We start from the raw sequence: 15,000 nt of genomic DNA on the forward strand, positions 1-15,000 counted from the left end.
TCAGGCCCCCTCTTCCTCATCGCTCACACCCTCTGCAGACGTGGGACCCACGGTACTGACCCTGAGCAGATGCTCCAGGACCTGCCACTTGCTGGTCTCCGCGTGGGCCCGGGGACCCCACAGGAACTTGTAGCGGGCGGGGTCGCTGTGGGGCACCTGCCGGTACTCCAGGTAGCCCTCCTGCACCCACACTTTGGTGAGCAGCTCCCTGGGCTCCCCGTAGATGCAGTGCTGCTTCCCTGCATATACCCCTATGATGCTGAGCAATTCCCAGACCTCCTCCTCAGGGGCGTGGTCACCGTACAGGGCGATCAGGCCCAGGACCATCACCAGGAGGCCGGCCTTGGGCCTCTGCCCGTCGCTCAGCACTGCATCACAGGTGAGGCCCAGGGTGGGGACCAGGACGTAGGTGCGCTCGCGGGGGTCCACCTCCTTCACGTCCACGCCAAACACCAGCTGCATGCACTTGGAGGCTCGGCTGAAGACCACGGGGAAGTGGTCCCGATGGTCACGGAGGACCATATTCAGCATCTCCGCCTTGGAGATCGGCTCCTTGGTGCGATACTTGAGGAGCAGGAACGCCACCAGGTCAGACTTCAGCACAGTAAGTGCCTCCTGGGGCAAAGACTCGGCATAGGCGGAGAAGGAGGGGGCGACGGAGGAGGAGGAGGAGGACGAGGGGGATGCGGCCTCCTCCCCCGCAGCCCCGAACAGCTGCGCCTCCACCGGGCCCTGGGCCTGGACTGGGGCCTGAAGGTCTGCCTCAGGCTGGCGCAGCTCGCTCATCTCGACCAGGGGCCTGATGACTGGGGTCGGGCCGCCGACGGGAGTCTGGGCAGGGGTGACAGATACGGACCACGGACCTGGGGGAGAGAGGGGGTGTGAGTAGCCTCGGCGGAGAAACGCACCCTGGGCAGCTCTGACAAAGGCCACTTACAGGGCTCGTCTGGAGGGGTGCCCTCGGGCATCACAGGGGCGCTCCTCCTGGGCGGCCTGTCTCCTGCCAACCTGAAGAAGGAAGCGAGGTGGCTCCTCAGGGTGCAGCCAGCGCAGCCCCAGGTACCGACCAGGGCTGAGAGGGGTGTGGGGAGGTGCGGTGACTTGGGCCTTGTGGGGTCCCCTGTGTTCTGGGAGGGGGAGCCCCTGGGTGCACACTCAGGGCGCGCACCTCACCTTGACTCCTGGCGCTGCCTGGGCCTCCTCTGCTCTGTGGCCTGAGGACACGTGCCTCAGACCTGGGCCTTCGCCTCCCGGTTCCTGGAGCCCCTGTAAGAGGAATGGAGGGCGCACCTCGGGTGTAGATTGTGGCACAGCTCTGGGCCCCTCGATGCTGGTAGGAGGGGTGGGCCGGACTCTGTGGGCCCCTCTTTGTTCCGGGGATTGGGCTCCCCTCCGTCCTCTCTCGGGTTCCACACCTTGACACCTGGCAGATCCTGAGACTCCTCCCTCTGCTGACCTGATGTTTCCCCTCAGACCAAGGTCCTCGCATCCTTAGACGAGTCCATCCCCAACCACGTGGCAGAGGTGAGAGCCTGCAACGTTGTCAGCCCTGCCCGGGACCTCCCAGGGCTGACAGCATGGGCGAGCTCCTCTGAGGTCCCCTCTGTTCTGGGGCCCAGGGTCCCCTCTGTCCTCCCTCAGGGTCCTCACCTTGACGCCCGGCAGGACCTGGGATACCCCCCCTTTGCCCACCTGAGGCCCTGCCCCTTACCCCAAGTCCCCACTCTCTCTGGGACCCGCATGTCAGGAAATGCTGCCCGGGGTCATCCCGCCCCGGTGTTGCCCAGGGCTGACCACACGGATGGGTTTCTGTGGGCTCCCCTCAGTCCTCCCTCAGGGGCCTCACCTTGACTCCACGCAGGACGTGGGATCCTTCCCTCCGCCCACCTGAGACCCCGCCCCTTATACCCGCTCCCCAGTCTCTCCGCGGCCAGGATGTGAGGAAATACTGCAAGCGCTCATCGCGCCCTATGGCCTCCAGTGCGACCTGGAGCTTCTCGATGCCTCATGCAGGGGCCAGAGCCCCTCCCTGGACCCCCACAAATCCATCTGCCATGGCCAACAGCCTCCACCAGATCACAGCAGCCCCAGCGCCTGCCCCTCTCAGCATCACTTACGCCCCTCGTGGCCAGGCAGCTCCTCCCCGCACCCTCCCCCACTACATCCCCCCATACACCCTCCCCCACCCACCACCTGCTGGCGATCCGCTCTGGGCCCTGCAAGCCGGGCGCCCCCCCCATGCTTAGAGATCAGACTGCCTCTCTCACCTCCCCATACCGGGGAGTCCTCCCCCGAGCACCCTCAGAGCCAGGGGCTCTCACCTCTCGCACCCCAGACGCAGAGCCCACCCCTCTTGCCCCCGCCCACCCGGGAGCCGGAGCCCCCTTCCTGCCACGAGCGTCCTCCGCCCCCCACCCCACCCCCCGCCCCGGCAGGAGCTCCCCCAACGCCTACCGCACCCGCGCCCGGGAGTCCTCCCCATCGACCCGCGCCTCAGCCAGGAGTAGTTCCACCTTCCTCCCTCCACACGCAGCAGCCGTTAGCGCTCGCCTCGTGTCTCGGCCCGGGGAGGGGGCCCGAGAGTCCTCCCCATCGACCCGCGCCTGCGCCAGGAGTAGCTCCGCCTTCCTCCCGCCACACGCAGCAGCCGTTAGCCCTCGCCTCGTGTCTCGGCCCGGGGAGGGGGCCCGAGAGTCCTCCCCATCGACCCGCGCCTCCGCCAGGAGTAGCTCCGCCTTCCTCCCGCCACATGCAGCAGCCGTTAGCCCTCGCCTCGTGTCTCGGCCCGGGGAGGGGGCCCGAGAGTCCTCCCCATCGACCCGCGCCTCCGCCAGGAGTAGCTCCGCCTTCCTCCCACCACACGCAGCAGCCGTTAGCCCTCGCCTCGTGTCTCGGCCCGAGGAGGGGGAGTGGCCCGCCCGTCGCGTCCTCCCCACCCCCGCAGCCAGTCGTCCTCTCCTCTGGCCCCCAAAGCCGGCCCCACCCGCCCAGGAGGAAGCCCTCCGCTCCGGGCCCCCCCCCCCACGCTTAGCCATTACCCCACCCTCTGCACCCCGACTCCAGAACGCCCCCCACCCGCCACCCTGGCAGCCAACGGTCCTCCCCTCAGACTCGCACACTGGGGGACACTTCCCCCAGCCCCCCTTCAGCCCGCTGCCCTCCGCCGCCCCTCCCCCACTCCCCATCGAGCAGCCCGTACCCCTCCCCCCACCCCCACTCCTTCCCAGCGCCCCCGGTACCTGCGGAGTCCAGCAGCCGGCAAAGCCCCCGCCTGTCTCCTGACTTTCTCTGACTCTGTGGATGACGCCGGAGTCCCGCTCAGAAGGGGCTGAAGAGCTCGTCTCAGCACTGCAGCCAGGAACTGTGCAGCCCACTGTCCCAGGCACTCTGTGAGAACGCCACGTGGGTTTCCGGGTGCTCCCGGAAGCCCGAGGAAGATGAGGGAGAAAGTTCTAGACGTCTCCTTACAGAGAAAGTGGTTGGATCAGAAGAGCACGTGAGGAGGCGCTTTGCTACGGAAGCAGCAGTAGCCATGCGCACTGAGGGCGTGAGGTCCCAAGGCTTGGCGCCTCCGGAAGCAAAAGACACGCCCATTGGCCTTCCACCAATAGGAAGGCCTCCCTGCAAGGCTACGGAGTGGGAGGAGCAAACTTGCAGATGCAGAGCCCATGGTGGCACATAGGTCAATCTGTCTTTACAGGTGGGTTTCTGCTGTGATTGTTAATGTCATAAAGCTATTCTTTTTTCTTTCTCTTTTTTTCTAATTTTTGAATTTTATTTTATTTATTTTTTTATACAGCAGGCTCTTATTAGTTATCCCTTTTATACATATTAGTGTACATATGTCAATCCCAATCTCCCAATTCATCACAGCACCACCCCCCCGCCCCCACCACTTTCCCACGTTGGTGTCCACACGTTTGTGCTCTACATCTGTGTCTCTACTTCTGCCCTGCAAACCGGTACATCTGTACCATTTTTCTAGGTTCCACATACATGCATTAATATACGATATTTGTTTCTCTCTTTCTGACTTCCTTTACTCTGTATGACAGTCTCTAGATCCATCTACGTCTCTACAAATGACCCAATTTCGTTCCTTTGTACAGCTGAGTAATAAATAATAGTAATAAAGCTCTTCTTTATATGGACTGATTTCTTGTCTAGTTGTATCAACTAGCCATCTTCTCACATGGCAGAAGAGGATGAGGCAGCTGTCTGGGGTCTCTTTTACAAGGGCAATAATCTCATTCATGACGGCTCCCCCCTCATGAGCTAATCACTTCCCAGGGCCCCACCTCCAAATCCCATCCCTTTGGGGGTTAGAATTTAACAGGTGAATGAGGGGGAGAGGTTTACAAATATTCAGTCCATAGCACTGTCTGTCCATCTATTTTTGCTCCTATGTTCCCTTCTTCCTGCTGAGATAATTTTTTTAATTTACATTTTAACTTCTCTACTGCCTTTTTAGGCAATTATCAGTTTTCGCTAAAACTTTACAATTCACCTATGAAATGGAAGAGAAACCCTCACCATGTCTGGGTCTGCAAAGTGCCTACCCTCCCCTCTCACTGGAGAGGTGTCCCGTGGGTGCTGAGCAGGAATCCGACTCTGGACCCCCGCCCTCACCCCCAGCAGCCCTTTCCCTCCATTGCCCACAGCAGAGGCCAGACTCAGCTGAAACTTTCAGGGAAATTTATTAAAGAGAAATATTGACTGAAACCATTGAACAGAGAGGAACACAGAGAGGAACTTCTAACAGCAACCAGAGCCCACGGGTCCCGGCCCCCCCCCCAGGGTCCCCAACAATGTGCCTCCGCTACACCCCACCCGGTGGCCCTCCATCTCCCAAGAGTCTCCCTTCCTGAGGGCCCCACGGGTGGCGTCTCGCCAGGACGATGGGCGCTGGCAATGCCCGCTCCCCCTAGGGCAGCCACTCCCCCTCTGGCCCACATGCCCGGGACCTGGTCCTGCCCTATGGCGGGAACAGGACAGTCCCACAGCATGGCATGCACCACCGAGCCGACGATGGTGTGTCCCGAGGAACAACGGGGTGGCCTTCAGTTGTACTGCTAATTACTTTCACATTTCCAAGTAAATTCCTATTCCAATGCCATGTTATCTTGTGCAGGATCACAAAATAATATGGGAATCTTACAATTTGTTTTACCCAATTGCAAAACTCTTGTCGTTGAACCCAATTAGAGCAAATACATGGGTGATTAATGTCATCCACAAACTTACATACTGAAGCTTATTAAGCCTTCTTTTAAATGGAACAATATTTGAAAATTTCCTAAAGAAAACAGAGATGAAATTCCATGTCATCATACACAACAGGAACCCAAAGATGCTGCACACCGGGTTCCCCCGACAGGCCCGGGCCCTCTTCAAACTCCGAGCGAAGGATCAGCCTCCCTTCCTGCCCCACGGGAGAAGCTGCTGGACGTGGGCCTGGAAGGAGCCTGGCTTCTGCTCTGGCTCAGGCCCCCTCTTCCTCATCGCTCACAGCCTCTGCACACAGGGATGGGAAGGACCTGGGATCCTATCCACTGGCCCTGAGCAGATACTCCAGGACCTGCCACTTGCTGGCCTCCGCATGGGCCCGGGGACCCCACAGGAACTCGTAGCGGGCGGGGTCACAGTGGGGCACCTGCCGGTACTCCAGGTAGCCCTCCTGCACCCACACTTTGGTCAGGAGCTCCCTGGGCTCCCCATAGATGTAGTGCTCCCTCTCGGCACACACACCCACCTTGCTAACTGCTCCCCACACCTCCTCCTCTGGGGCAACAAAGTCGTCCTCCAGGAGGATCAGGCCCAGGAGCAACACGAGGAGGCCGGGCTTGGGCATGCTCGGCCCGTCACTCAGCATCCCATCGTAGGCGAGGCCCAGGGCGGGGACCAGGACATAGGAGTGATTGCTGGGGTCCACTTCCTTCACGTCGAGGCCAAGGACCAGCTGCGAGTGCACGGAGGCTCAGCTGAAGACCACGGGGAAGTGGTCCTGGTAATCTTTGAGGATGGTCAGCATTTCTGCCTCTGTGGTAGTCTCCTTTGTGCGATACTTGGGCAGCAGGAACCCCACCAGGTCAGTCACCTCCTGATGTAGTGCATGTTGGAGCACGGACTCAGCATCTTCCTCTGTGCACGCACCCCCAGGCCCTGCCTTCTCTCCTTGCATGTGCTGATCTGCTCTTCCCTCAAGGGCACCAGCCATCTTGCTTTAGACCTCATCCCAATGACCTCATGTCAACCTAAGAACCACTAACTCCCGTCACAGTGACATTGTGAGGTTCTAGGGGTTAGGGCTTCAACATGCAAAATTTGGGGGGATACAGTTCAGTCCGTAACAATAGCCCAGGGAACACACAAGACATCACAAGGGAAATTAGAAAATACTTTGAAATGAAGAAAACACATACCAACGCCCCCCGGACTTATGGCTCGCGGCCAAAGAGGCACTTGGGAGTTAAAGCTGCAAACAGGGGCTTCCCTGGTGGCGCAGTGGTTGAGAATCTGCCTGCTAATGCAGGGGACACGGGTTCGAGCCCTGGTCTGGGAAGATCCCACATGCCACGGAGCAGCTGGGCCCGTGAGCCACAACTACTGAGCCTGCGCATCTGGAGCCTGTGCCCCGCAACGGGAGGGGCCGCGATAGTGAAAGGCCCGCGCACCGCGATGAAGAGTGGCCCCCGCTTGCCGCAACTAGAGAAAGCCCTCGCACGAACCGAAGACCCAATACAGCCAAAAAATAAATAAATAAAATAAATAAAATAAAAGTAGCTATAAAAAAAAAAAATTTAAAAAAATAAAAGCTGCAAACACCTGTGTTCAAATGGAAGCAACACCTCAAATCAATAGCCTCATCGTGAACAGGGACAAGCGAGAAAAAGAGTAAGGCGAATCCAAGCATTCTGATAACAAATTTTCACGAGAAAAGGAAAACTGCACTAATCCACGTATGCGGGGATCAGAAGACATGTACTGGTTTGGAATCTTCACAACATGGGGGAGGGCGCATCTTTCTTACACACTCAGTAACAAGAGCTACATCCACCGACCACTTCATTTGGCCCAGGCCTTTTACAAACAGGTCACATCATGGGGAAACCCACACCAATGCTTTTGCCTTGTACTATTACGAGGCCCATTTTACAGATGGAGAAATCGAGGCATAGGGAGTCTCCATGATTTGATCAGCTTATCACTAGAAGGACTCTTATTCAAGCTGAGCTTCGTGTACGTGCAAAGCCCCGTCCCTGCACTGGCCTGACATGTCTCCCCAACAGTCAAGGGGGATTCAGCTGTCCTCCACGGGGTCCTACTACCTGATGCCTCAGGCCACATAATGGAGAAAACACAGGGAAGCCAGGCATTAGTGCCCATGAGAGCCTGACACTGGATTCTACCCACGTGGCCTCCCCAGCCCCATCAGGTCACCATCTCTCGTGAAATGGACACGAGGGCCAGGGAGGAGGGTGAGGGTCTAGGACTTGAGGGTGTGAGGATGGAGAAGGGTCCTGGACGTGGGGGTCCGAGGCACGGCCCTCGGCAGGCGGCTCTTCTGCGCAGGCTTGGGCCCTGCTCTCTCCTTCCACTGCCCACTCTGCTCCCGTCTCTCCCGGCGGCGTGGTGGCCCCACCTTCTCCTGCAGGCTCACTTCCCCGGGCAGACTGGCTGTCAGGCAGGCGGCAAGCCTGCATTCAAAGCACGGGGACCGCCGGGCTGGAGGACTCTCAGCACCCCCACGGGGCGTGAGTGTCTGTGCCCTTCAGGGCCCTGTGGATGACCTCAGTCTGGGTACTGGAACATACATGACGCGTTCCCTATACATACATGTGGTATGGCGATGCATGTGTATATAGGCACATATATTCTACACACATGTTTTATATATATATATATATATAGGACACACTGCACTGCACAGACATGTAAAATGTATTACTCACTATGAATGAGGATGAAAAAGTGACAATCACGTTAACTCCAACAGGTAATATGATCTAATCATCAAAGCAAGCGTTTCCCTAAATCACCTGCCACTGCTCAGGCCTCTTCAGCTAAAACTAAACGTTTCTTAAAACAGGTTGCCAAAGTCTGGAGGCTGGTGAGGAGCCCCGAGGGGACGGTGTGCGGTTCTCTGTGCTCCCCCCACGGTCATGGGCACGGCAGCCCTCCATCCAGCATCTGTGCTGGGACTGCAGCCTTTCTCTCCTCTGCCTGCCCCAGACCTCATCCCTGTGCGGATCACAGAGGGATTGTCTTCAGCGTCCATTTCTTCCCGTAGAAGCCCTTCTCGTGGCCCAAGAGTGCTCACTTTTGGAACACCTGTGTGTATCCTTTTCCCATCGCCTCCGCAGACCGTCGGATTCAGCCTCCCTGGAGGCTGCCTCGAAAGCCCTGTTTGCTTTCCGCAGTGGGGTGGTTTGGCTTCTGCTGCCCCCGATCCTGGCCTCCCACGTCCACCTTGGGTCTCTGTGGGTACTTGCCCTTCGAAGGATTTGATTCGGGGCTTCAGCGTGTAGCCTGTCCCATTGAAAGTGAGCATTTCACTGGTGCGCTCCCAGGCCAGCCCTGCTCTCCTTCCCCACGCCCGCCCCTGCCCCCCCTCCACCTCCACCCCCGGGGCCCTGTCTCGCTGTTACCTGGAGGATACATAGAATGATTTTGTTTGCTTTCAGCTTAGACGCTTTTGAACGGGCCTAAGTGACACGGACTGACTCTCAAGGAAATTTCCTACTTGCCGACCTAGACGTGACTGGAGGAAGCCCCCGTCCACGTGCATTTGGAAATAGATGAGGGTCTGGGTGTCAGACGCGCCGAAACCCGAATGAGAGTCGTCCGTCTTCACCGCAGGTGGGAGGATAGGATGGTGGGTTTGGCGATGCGCGTTCTCTGGCCGTTGTGGGCGACTTTGTCCTAAATAGCCACCGTGGAGGGGACAGAGTGGCACCTTGGAAAGGCCCGTCTACGAGGATCCGAGGTCCCTGTCCCAGCTCTGCCACTAAGCAGGGTCATCTGCCCTCTGTGAGCGCCACTGCCCTATTTCTGAAAGGGGAGAGCTAAGAGGGTGTGGAAGAGGACCTCCCGAGGTGCCTTTCAGCCTAAGGACTGGCATCCTGGATGGAGCTCCCAGGCCTAGATTCGGGCCTGCTCCCTGGTCTTTGTGCTTCTAAAGTGGTTTACAAAGCACTCTTTCAGGTCAGTTCCTCCTGTAGGGACGTGACCTCGGAGGCTGCGAATTTCGGTGGAGGCCGTCGGTGGCTCCTCGGAAGGGGCCCGAAGGCTGGGGCCTCCTTGGGTGGGCCCGCCTGTGTGGCCTTGCCTGCTGCCCCCCTCCTCGGGCCCTCCCTCGCCCCCTGGGTCCCGTAGGAGCTGCCTCCTTCCTGGTCCCCCTCCCTCCCAGGTGCCAGCCAGGCCCCGGCAGTGGGTTTGCGTGGCACCATGGGGGTCTTTCTCAGCCGGGTCTCGGGACCCTTCAGTTGGGCAGGCACAAGCCCTGGTGACGTCCAAGGCCTGCCTTTCCCAGCCTCGCCCTGCGGCCCCTGCCCTTGGCTTCCGCGCCCCGATGCCCCCAGCCCAGAGGCCCTCCAGCCGCTCCCCTCCCTCGCTGCCGCCAGGGTCTCGGGGTGTCTGCCAGCGTTCACTTCCCTCCAGTATCTGAGGAGGCTCCTGGAGGGGCCTTGTCCCGGTAGGCACTGGGGCCTTACAGTCAGTCCCAGGCAGTCTCAGTCCCTCCCTGCCCGTGGCTCAGCCATGAGCAGCTCAGCAGGCCGGGCTCCCGTTGGGCAGGAGGGCCCCAGGGCAGGAACAGGGACGGGGCGCCGTCACGCGGGAAGGTGCCGGCACTGGACAGAAATGCCGGCACCTGGCAGTGGCGGATCTCAGCAAACCACAGACCAGCCCCACACTGCCTCTGCTTCTCCTTGGCACCTTCCTTTCTTGGGCCTGCTTTTTGTCAACTGAAAGACACCGTGTAGCACCGAGAAGAGCAATGGGTCGCCAGTCAGGAGGTCGGCCACGGGCCGGGGGTGGGTGGGCGCAGCGTGGGCTCGAGAGGAAGTCAGACCAGGGCTCTGGTCCCCACCCCGTCACTTAGCAGCACGTGACCCTGGGGAGATTCCCAAGCCCCGTGGCCTCAGGTTCGTCACCTGTGAAGCGAGTGGGTGTGACGAGCCGTGTCTTGTAGGGGCTGCAGGGATGCGCGTGAGCTTCGTGAAGCAGCTCACAGGACCTGGCGTCTGTGGGAACGTTGACGACGGGCAGTTATTTCTCATATTGTTTGGATCACAGACCCTTCCCCTCTCTCCTCTGGCCTTTGGTTGGGCGCTTTCTTGTCCCGGTCATGTCAGAGAATATGCAGCTTCATCACCATCACCTCCCACAGAAGGAAGCCCCGCTTCCCAAAGGCCCAAACTGCCCTGGCTCGGGGCACTTACACTCCAGGGCTCGCTCCTGGAGCCCCACCGCCTCGTCCCATGTTGACTTGTTCTGTGGGACTTGGGGGACGTCTCACCACCTTCCTCATGTGACTGCGGCTCCTAGACCATCCCCCTAGGTGTGGGTGTGGGTGTGTCCTGCTTTTCCTAGCATTCCCGCTACTAACACAGGCCCTTCCAGAGAGCAGAGGCTCCGTGAAGGTCTGCCGAATATATAAGCCGGAGAGCAGGGGGCTTACTTACTCAAATCAAGTTTTTCATGCTTTCGTAAATCACCGTGCAAATCCAACTAAACAGAGATAGCGTAGTTTTACAGAATGACAGACAAGAAGGATAAGAAGCAAAAACTCACTACGATTACTTTTATTTTTCTAATTCTTCCCCCATCTATATTACTGCTAAGTACTTTCACATTACCAGAGCAGTTCTGATTCCAATTCCATGTTATCTGCCTCAGGGTCACAAAATGAAAAGGGAGATTTCCCAATCTCTTTTACAAAACAGCAAAACTCTTGTTCTTAAACTGGGTAATTATAAACACATTCTAATCAAAGTCATGCACAAAGTTAGACACTGAAGCTTGTTTAGTCTTCCATTAAAACGAATAACATTTGAAAAATTCCTAAAGAAAACAGATGATATTCCATGTCATCATACACAACAGGAACCCAAAGATGCTACACACCACGTTCCCCCCCACTCGCAGGGGCCCTCACTACTTGGAAACTCGACCGCTCTCTCTTCAAACTCAGAGTGAAGGACCAACCTCACTTCCTACCAGTGAACTTGGGCCTGGAAGGAGCCTGGCTGCTGCTCTGGCTCAGGCCCCCTCTTCCTCATCGCTCACACCCTCTGCAGACGTGGGACCCACGGTACTGACCCTGAGCAGATGCTCCAGGACCTGCCACTTGCTGGTCTCCGCGTGGGCCCGGGGACCCCACAGGAACTTGTAGCGGGCGGGGTCGCTGTGGGGCACCTGCCGGTACTCCAGGTAGCCCTCCTGCACCCACACTTTGGTGAGCAGCTCCCTGGGCTCCCCGTAGATGCAGTGCTGCTTCCCTGCATATACCCCTATGATGCTGAGCAATTCCCAGACCTCCTCCTCAGGGGCGTGGTCACCGTACAGGGCGATCAGGCCCAGGACCATCACCAGGAGGCCGGCCTTGGGCCTCTGCCCGTCGCTCAGCACTGCATCACAGGTGAGGCCCAGGGTGGGGACCAGGACGTAGGTGCGCTCGCGGGGGTCCACCTCCTTCACGTCCACGCCAAACACCAGCTGCATGCACTTGGAGGCTCGGCTGAAGACCACGGGGAAGTGGTCCCGATGGTCACGGAGGACCATATTCAGCATCTCCGCCTTGGAGATCGGCTCCTTGGTGCGATACTTGAGGAGCAGGAACGCCACCAGGTCAGACTTCAGCACAGTAAGTGCCTCCTGGGGCAAAGACTCGGCATAGGCGGAGAAGGAGGGGGCGACGGAGGAGGAGGAGGAGGACGAGGGGGATGCGGCCTCCTCCCCCGCAGCCCCGAACAGCTGCGCCTCCACCGGGCCCTGGGCCTGGACTGGGGCCTGAAGGTCTGCCTCAGGCTGGCGCAGCTCACTCATCTCGACCAGGGGCCTGATGACTGGGGTCGGGCCGCCGACGGGAGTCTGGGCAGGGGTGACAGATACGGACCACGGACCTGGGGGAGAGAGGGGGTGTGAGTAGCCTCGGCGGAGAAACGCACCCTGGGCAGCTCTGACAAAGGCCACTTACAGGGCTCGTCTGGAGGGGTGCCCTCGGGCATCACAGGGGCGCTCCTCCTGGGCGGCCTGTCTCCTGCCAACCTGAAGAAGGAAGCGAGGTGGCTCCTCAGGGTGCAGCCAGCGCAGCCCCAGGTACCGACCAGGGCTGAGAGGGGTGTGGGGAGGTGCGGTGACTTGGGCCTTGTGGGGTCCCCTGTGTTCTGGGAGGGGGAGCCCCTGGGTGCACACTCAGGGCGCGCACCTCACCTTGACTCCTGGCGCTGCCTGGGCCTCCTCTGCTCTGTGGCCTGAGGACACGTGCCTCAGACCTGGGCCTTCGCCTCCCGGTTCCTGGAGCCCCTGTAAGAGGAATGGAGGGCGCACCTCGGGTGTAGATTGTGGCACAGCTCTGGGCCCCTCGATGCTGGTAGGAGGGGTGGGCCGGACTCTGTGGGCCCCTCTTTGTTCCGGGGATTGGGCTCCCCTCCGTCCTCTCTCGGGTTCCACACCTTGACACCTGGCAGATCCTGAGACTCCTCCCTCTGCTGACCTGATGTTTCCCCTCAGACCAAGGTCCTCGCATCCTTAGACGAGTCCATCCCCAACCACGTGGCAGAGGTGAGAGCCTGCAACGTTGTCAGCCCTGCCCGGGACCTCCCAGGGCTGACAGCATGGGCGAGCTCCTCTGAGGTCCCCTCTGTTCTGGGGCCCAGGGTCCCCTCTGTCCTCCCTCAGGGTCCTCACCTTGACGCCCGGCAGGACCTGGGATACCCCCCCTTTGCCCACCTGAGGCCCTGCCCCTTACCCCAAGTCCCCACTCTCTCTGGGACCCGCATGTCAGGAAATGCTGCCCGGGGTCATCCCGCCCCGGTGTTGCCCAGGGCTGACCACACGGATGGGTTTCTGTGGGCTCCCCTCAGTCCTCCCTCAGGGGCCTCACCTTGACTCCACGCAGGACGTGGGATCCTTCCCTCCGCCCACCTGAGACCCCGCCCCTTATACCCGCTCCCCAGTCTCTCCGCGGCCAGGATGTGAGGAAATACTGCAAGCGCTCATCGCGCCCTATGGCCTCCAGTGCGACCTGGAGCTTCTCGATGCCTCATGCAGGGGCCAGAGCCCCTCCCTGGACCCCCACAAATCCATCTGCCATGGCCAACAGCCTCCACCAGATCACAGCAGCCCCAGCGCCTGCCCCTCTCAGCATCACTTACGCCCCTCGTGCCCAGGCAGCACCTCCCCGCCCCCTCCCCCGACCACATCCCCCCATACACCCTCCCCCACCCACCACCTGCTGGCGATCCGCTCTGGGCCCTGCAAGCCGGGCGCCCCCCCCATGCTTAGAGATCAGACTGCCTCTCTCACCTCCCCATACCGGGGAGTCCTCCCCCGAGCACCCTCAGAGCCAGGGGCTCTCACCTCTCGCACCCCAGACGCAGAGCCCACCCCTCTTGCCCCCGCCCACCCGGGAGCCGGAGCCCCCTTCCTGCCACGAGCGTCCTCCGCCCCCCACCCCACCCCCCGCCCCGGCAGGAGCTCCCCCAACGCCTACCGCACCCGCGCCCGGGAGTCCTCCCCATCGACCCGCGCCTCAGCCAGGAGTAGTTCCACCTTCCTCCCTCCACACGCAGCAGCCGTTAGCGCTCGCCTCGTGTCTCGGCCCGGGGAGGGGGCCCGAGAGTCCTCCCCATCGACCCGCGCCTGCGCCAGGAGTAGCTCCGCCTTCCTCCCGCCACATGCAGCAGCCGTTAGCCCTCGCCTCGTGTCTCGGCCCGGGGAGGGGGCCCGAGAGTCCTCCCCATCGACCCGCGCCTCCGCCAGGAGTAGCTCCGCCTTCCTCCCACCACACGCAGCAGCCGTTAGCCCTCGCCTCGTGTCTCGGCCCGAGGAGGGGGAGTGGCCCGCCCGTCGCGTCCTCCCCACCCCCGCAGCCAGTCGTCCTCTCCTCTGGCCCCCAAAGCCGGCCCCACCCGCCCAGGAGGAAGCCCTCCGCTCCGGGCCCCCCCCCCACGCTTAGCCATTACCCCACCCTCTGCACCCCGACTCCAGAACGCCCCCCACCCGCCACCCTGGCAGCCAACGGTCCTCCCCTCAGACTCGCACACTGGGGGACACTTCCCCCAGCCCCCCTTCAGCCCGCTGCCCTCCGCCGCCCCTCCCCCACTCCCCATCGAGCAGCCCGTACCCCTCCCCCCACCCCCACTCCTTCCCAGCGCCCCCGGTACCTGCGGAGTCCAGCAGCCGGCAAAGCCCCCGCCTGTCTCCTGACTTTCTCTGACTCTGTGGATGACGCCGGAGTCCCGCTCAGAAGGGGCTGAAGAGCTCGTCTCAGCACTGCAGCCAGGAACTGTGCAGCCCACTGTCCCAGGCACTCTGTGAGAACGCCACGTGGGTTTCCGGGTGCTCCCGGAAGCCCGAGGAAGATGAGGGAGAAAGTTCTAGACGTCTCCTTACAGAGAAAGTGGTTGGATCAGAAGAGCACGTGAGGAGGCGCTTTGCTACGGAAGCAGCAGTAGCCATGCGCACTGAGGGCGTGAGGTCCCAAGGCTTGGCGCCTCCGGAAGCAAAAGACACGCCCATTGGCCTTCCACCAATAGGAAGGCCTCCCTGCAAGGCTGCGGAGTGGGAGGAGCAAACTTGCAGATGCAGAGCCCATGGTGGCACATAGGTCAATCTGTCTTTACAGGTGGGTTTCTGCTGTGATTGTTAATGTCATAAAGCTATTCTTTTTTCTTTCTCTTTTTTTCTAATTTTTGAATTTTATTTTATTTATTTTTTTATACAGCAGGCTCTTATTAGTTATCCCTTTTATACATATTAGTGTACATATGTCAA

At 60.2% G+C, this 15,000-nt stretch overlaps 3 protein-coding genes across 3 annotated transcripts; all 3 read right to left on the bottom strand.

Annotated features, from left to right (window-relative positions):
• Positions 1 to 786, bottom strand: LOC132357683 (melanoma-associated antigen 10-like). The gene has a single exon (XM_059911351.1). It carries the CDS (start codon positions 784 to 786, stop codon positions 1 to 3), a length of 786 nt encoding a protein of 261 aa, XP_059767334.1.
• A 4,696-nt stretch (positions 787 to 5,482) lies between these two features.
• LOC132357225 (melanoma-associated antigen 10-like) lies at positions 5,483 to 6,217 on the bottom strand. Its single transcript, XM_059910499.1, is given in 1 exon segment — positions 5,483 to 6,217. A coding segment is annotated over 1 exon segment (735 nt).
• Positions 6,218 to 11,262: 5,045 nt separating this feature from the next.
• On the bottom strand, positions 11,263 to 12,048 carry LOC132357682 (melanoma-associated antigen 10-like). The gene has a single exon (XM_059911350.1). It carries the CDS (start codon positions 12,046 to 12,048, stop codon positions 11,263 to 11,265), a length of 786 nt encoding a protein of 261 aa, XP_059767333.1.
• Positions 12,049 to 15,000: the final 2,952 nt, after the last annotated feature.

Source organism: Balaenoptera ricei, chromosome X (genome assembly GCF_028023285.1).
Source record: "Balaenoptera ricei isolate mBalRic1 chromosome X, mBalRic1.hap2, whole genome shotgun sequence".
Taxonomy (NCBI): Eukaryota; Metazoa; Chordata; class Mammalia; order Artiodactyla; family Balaenopteridae; genus Balaenoptera; species Balaenoptera ricei.

What these genes read in the sequence shown, in the direction of transcription:
- LOC132357683 (XM_059911351.1), bottom strand. Translation starts at nt 786, where the DNA reads ATGAGCGAGCTGCGCCAGCCTGAGGCAGACCTTCAGGCCCCAGTCCAG.
- LOC132357682 (XM_059911350.1), bottom strand. Translation starts at nt 12,048, where the DNA reads ATGAGTGAGCTGCGCCAGCCTGAGGCAGACCTTCAGGCCCCAGTCCAG.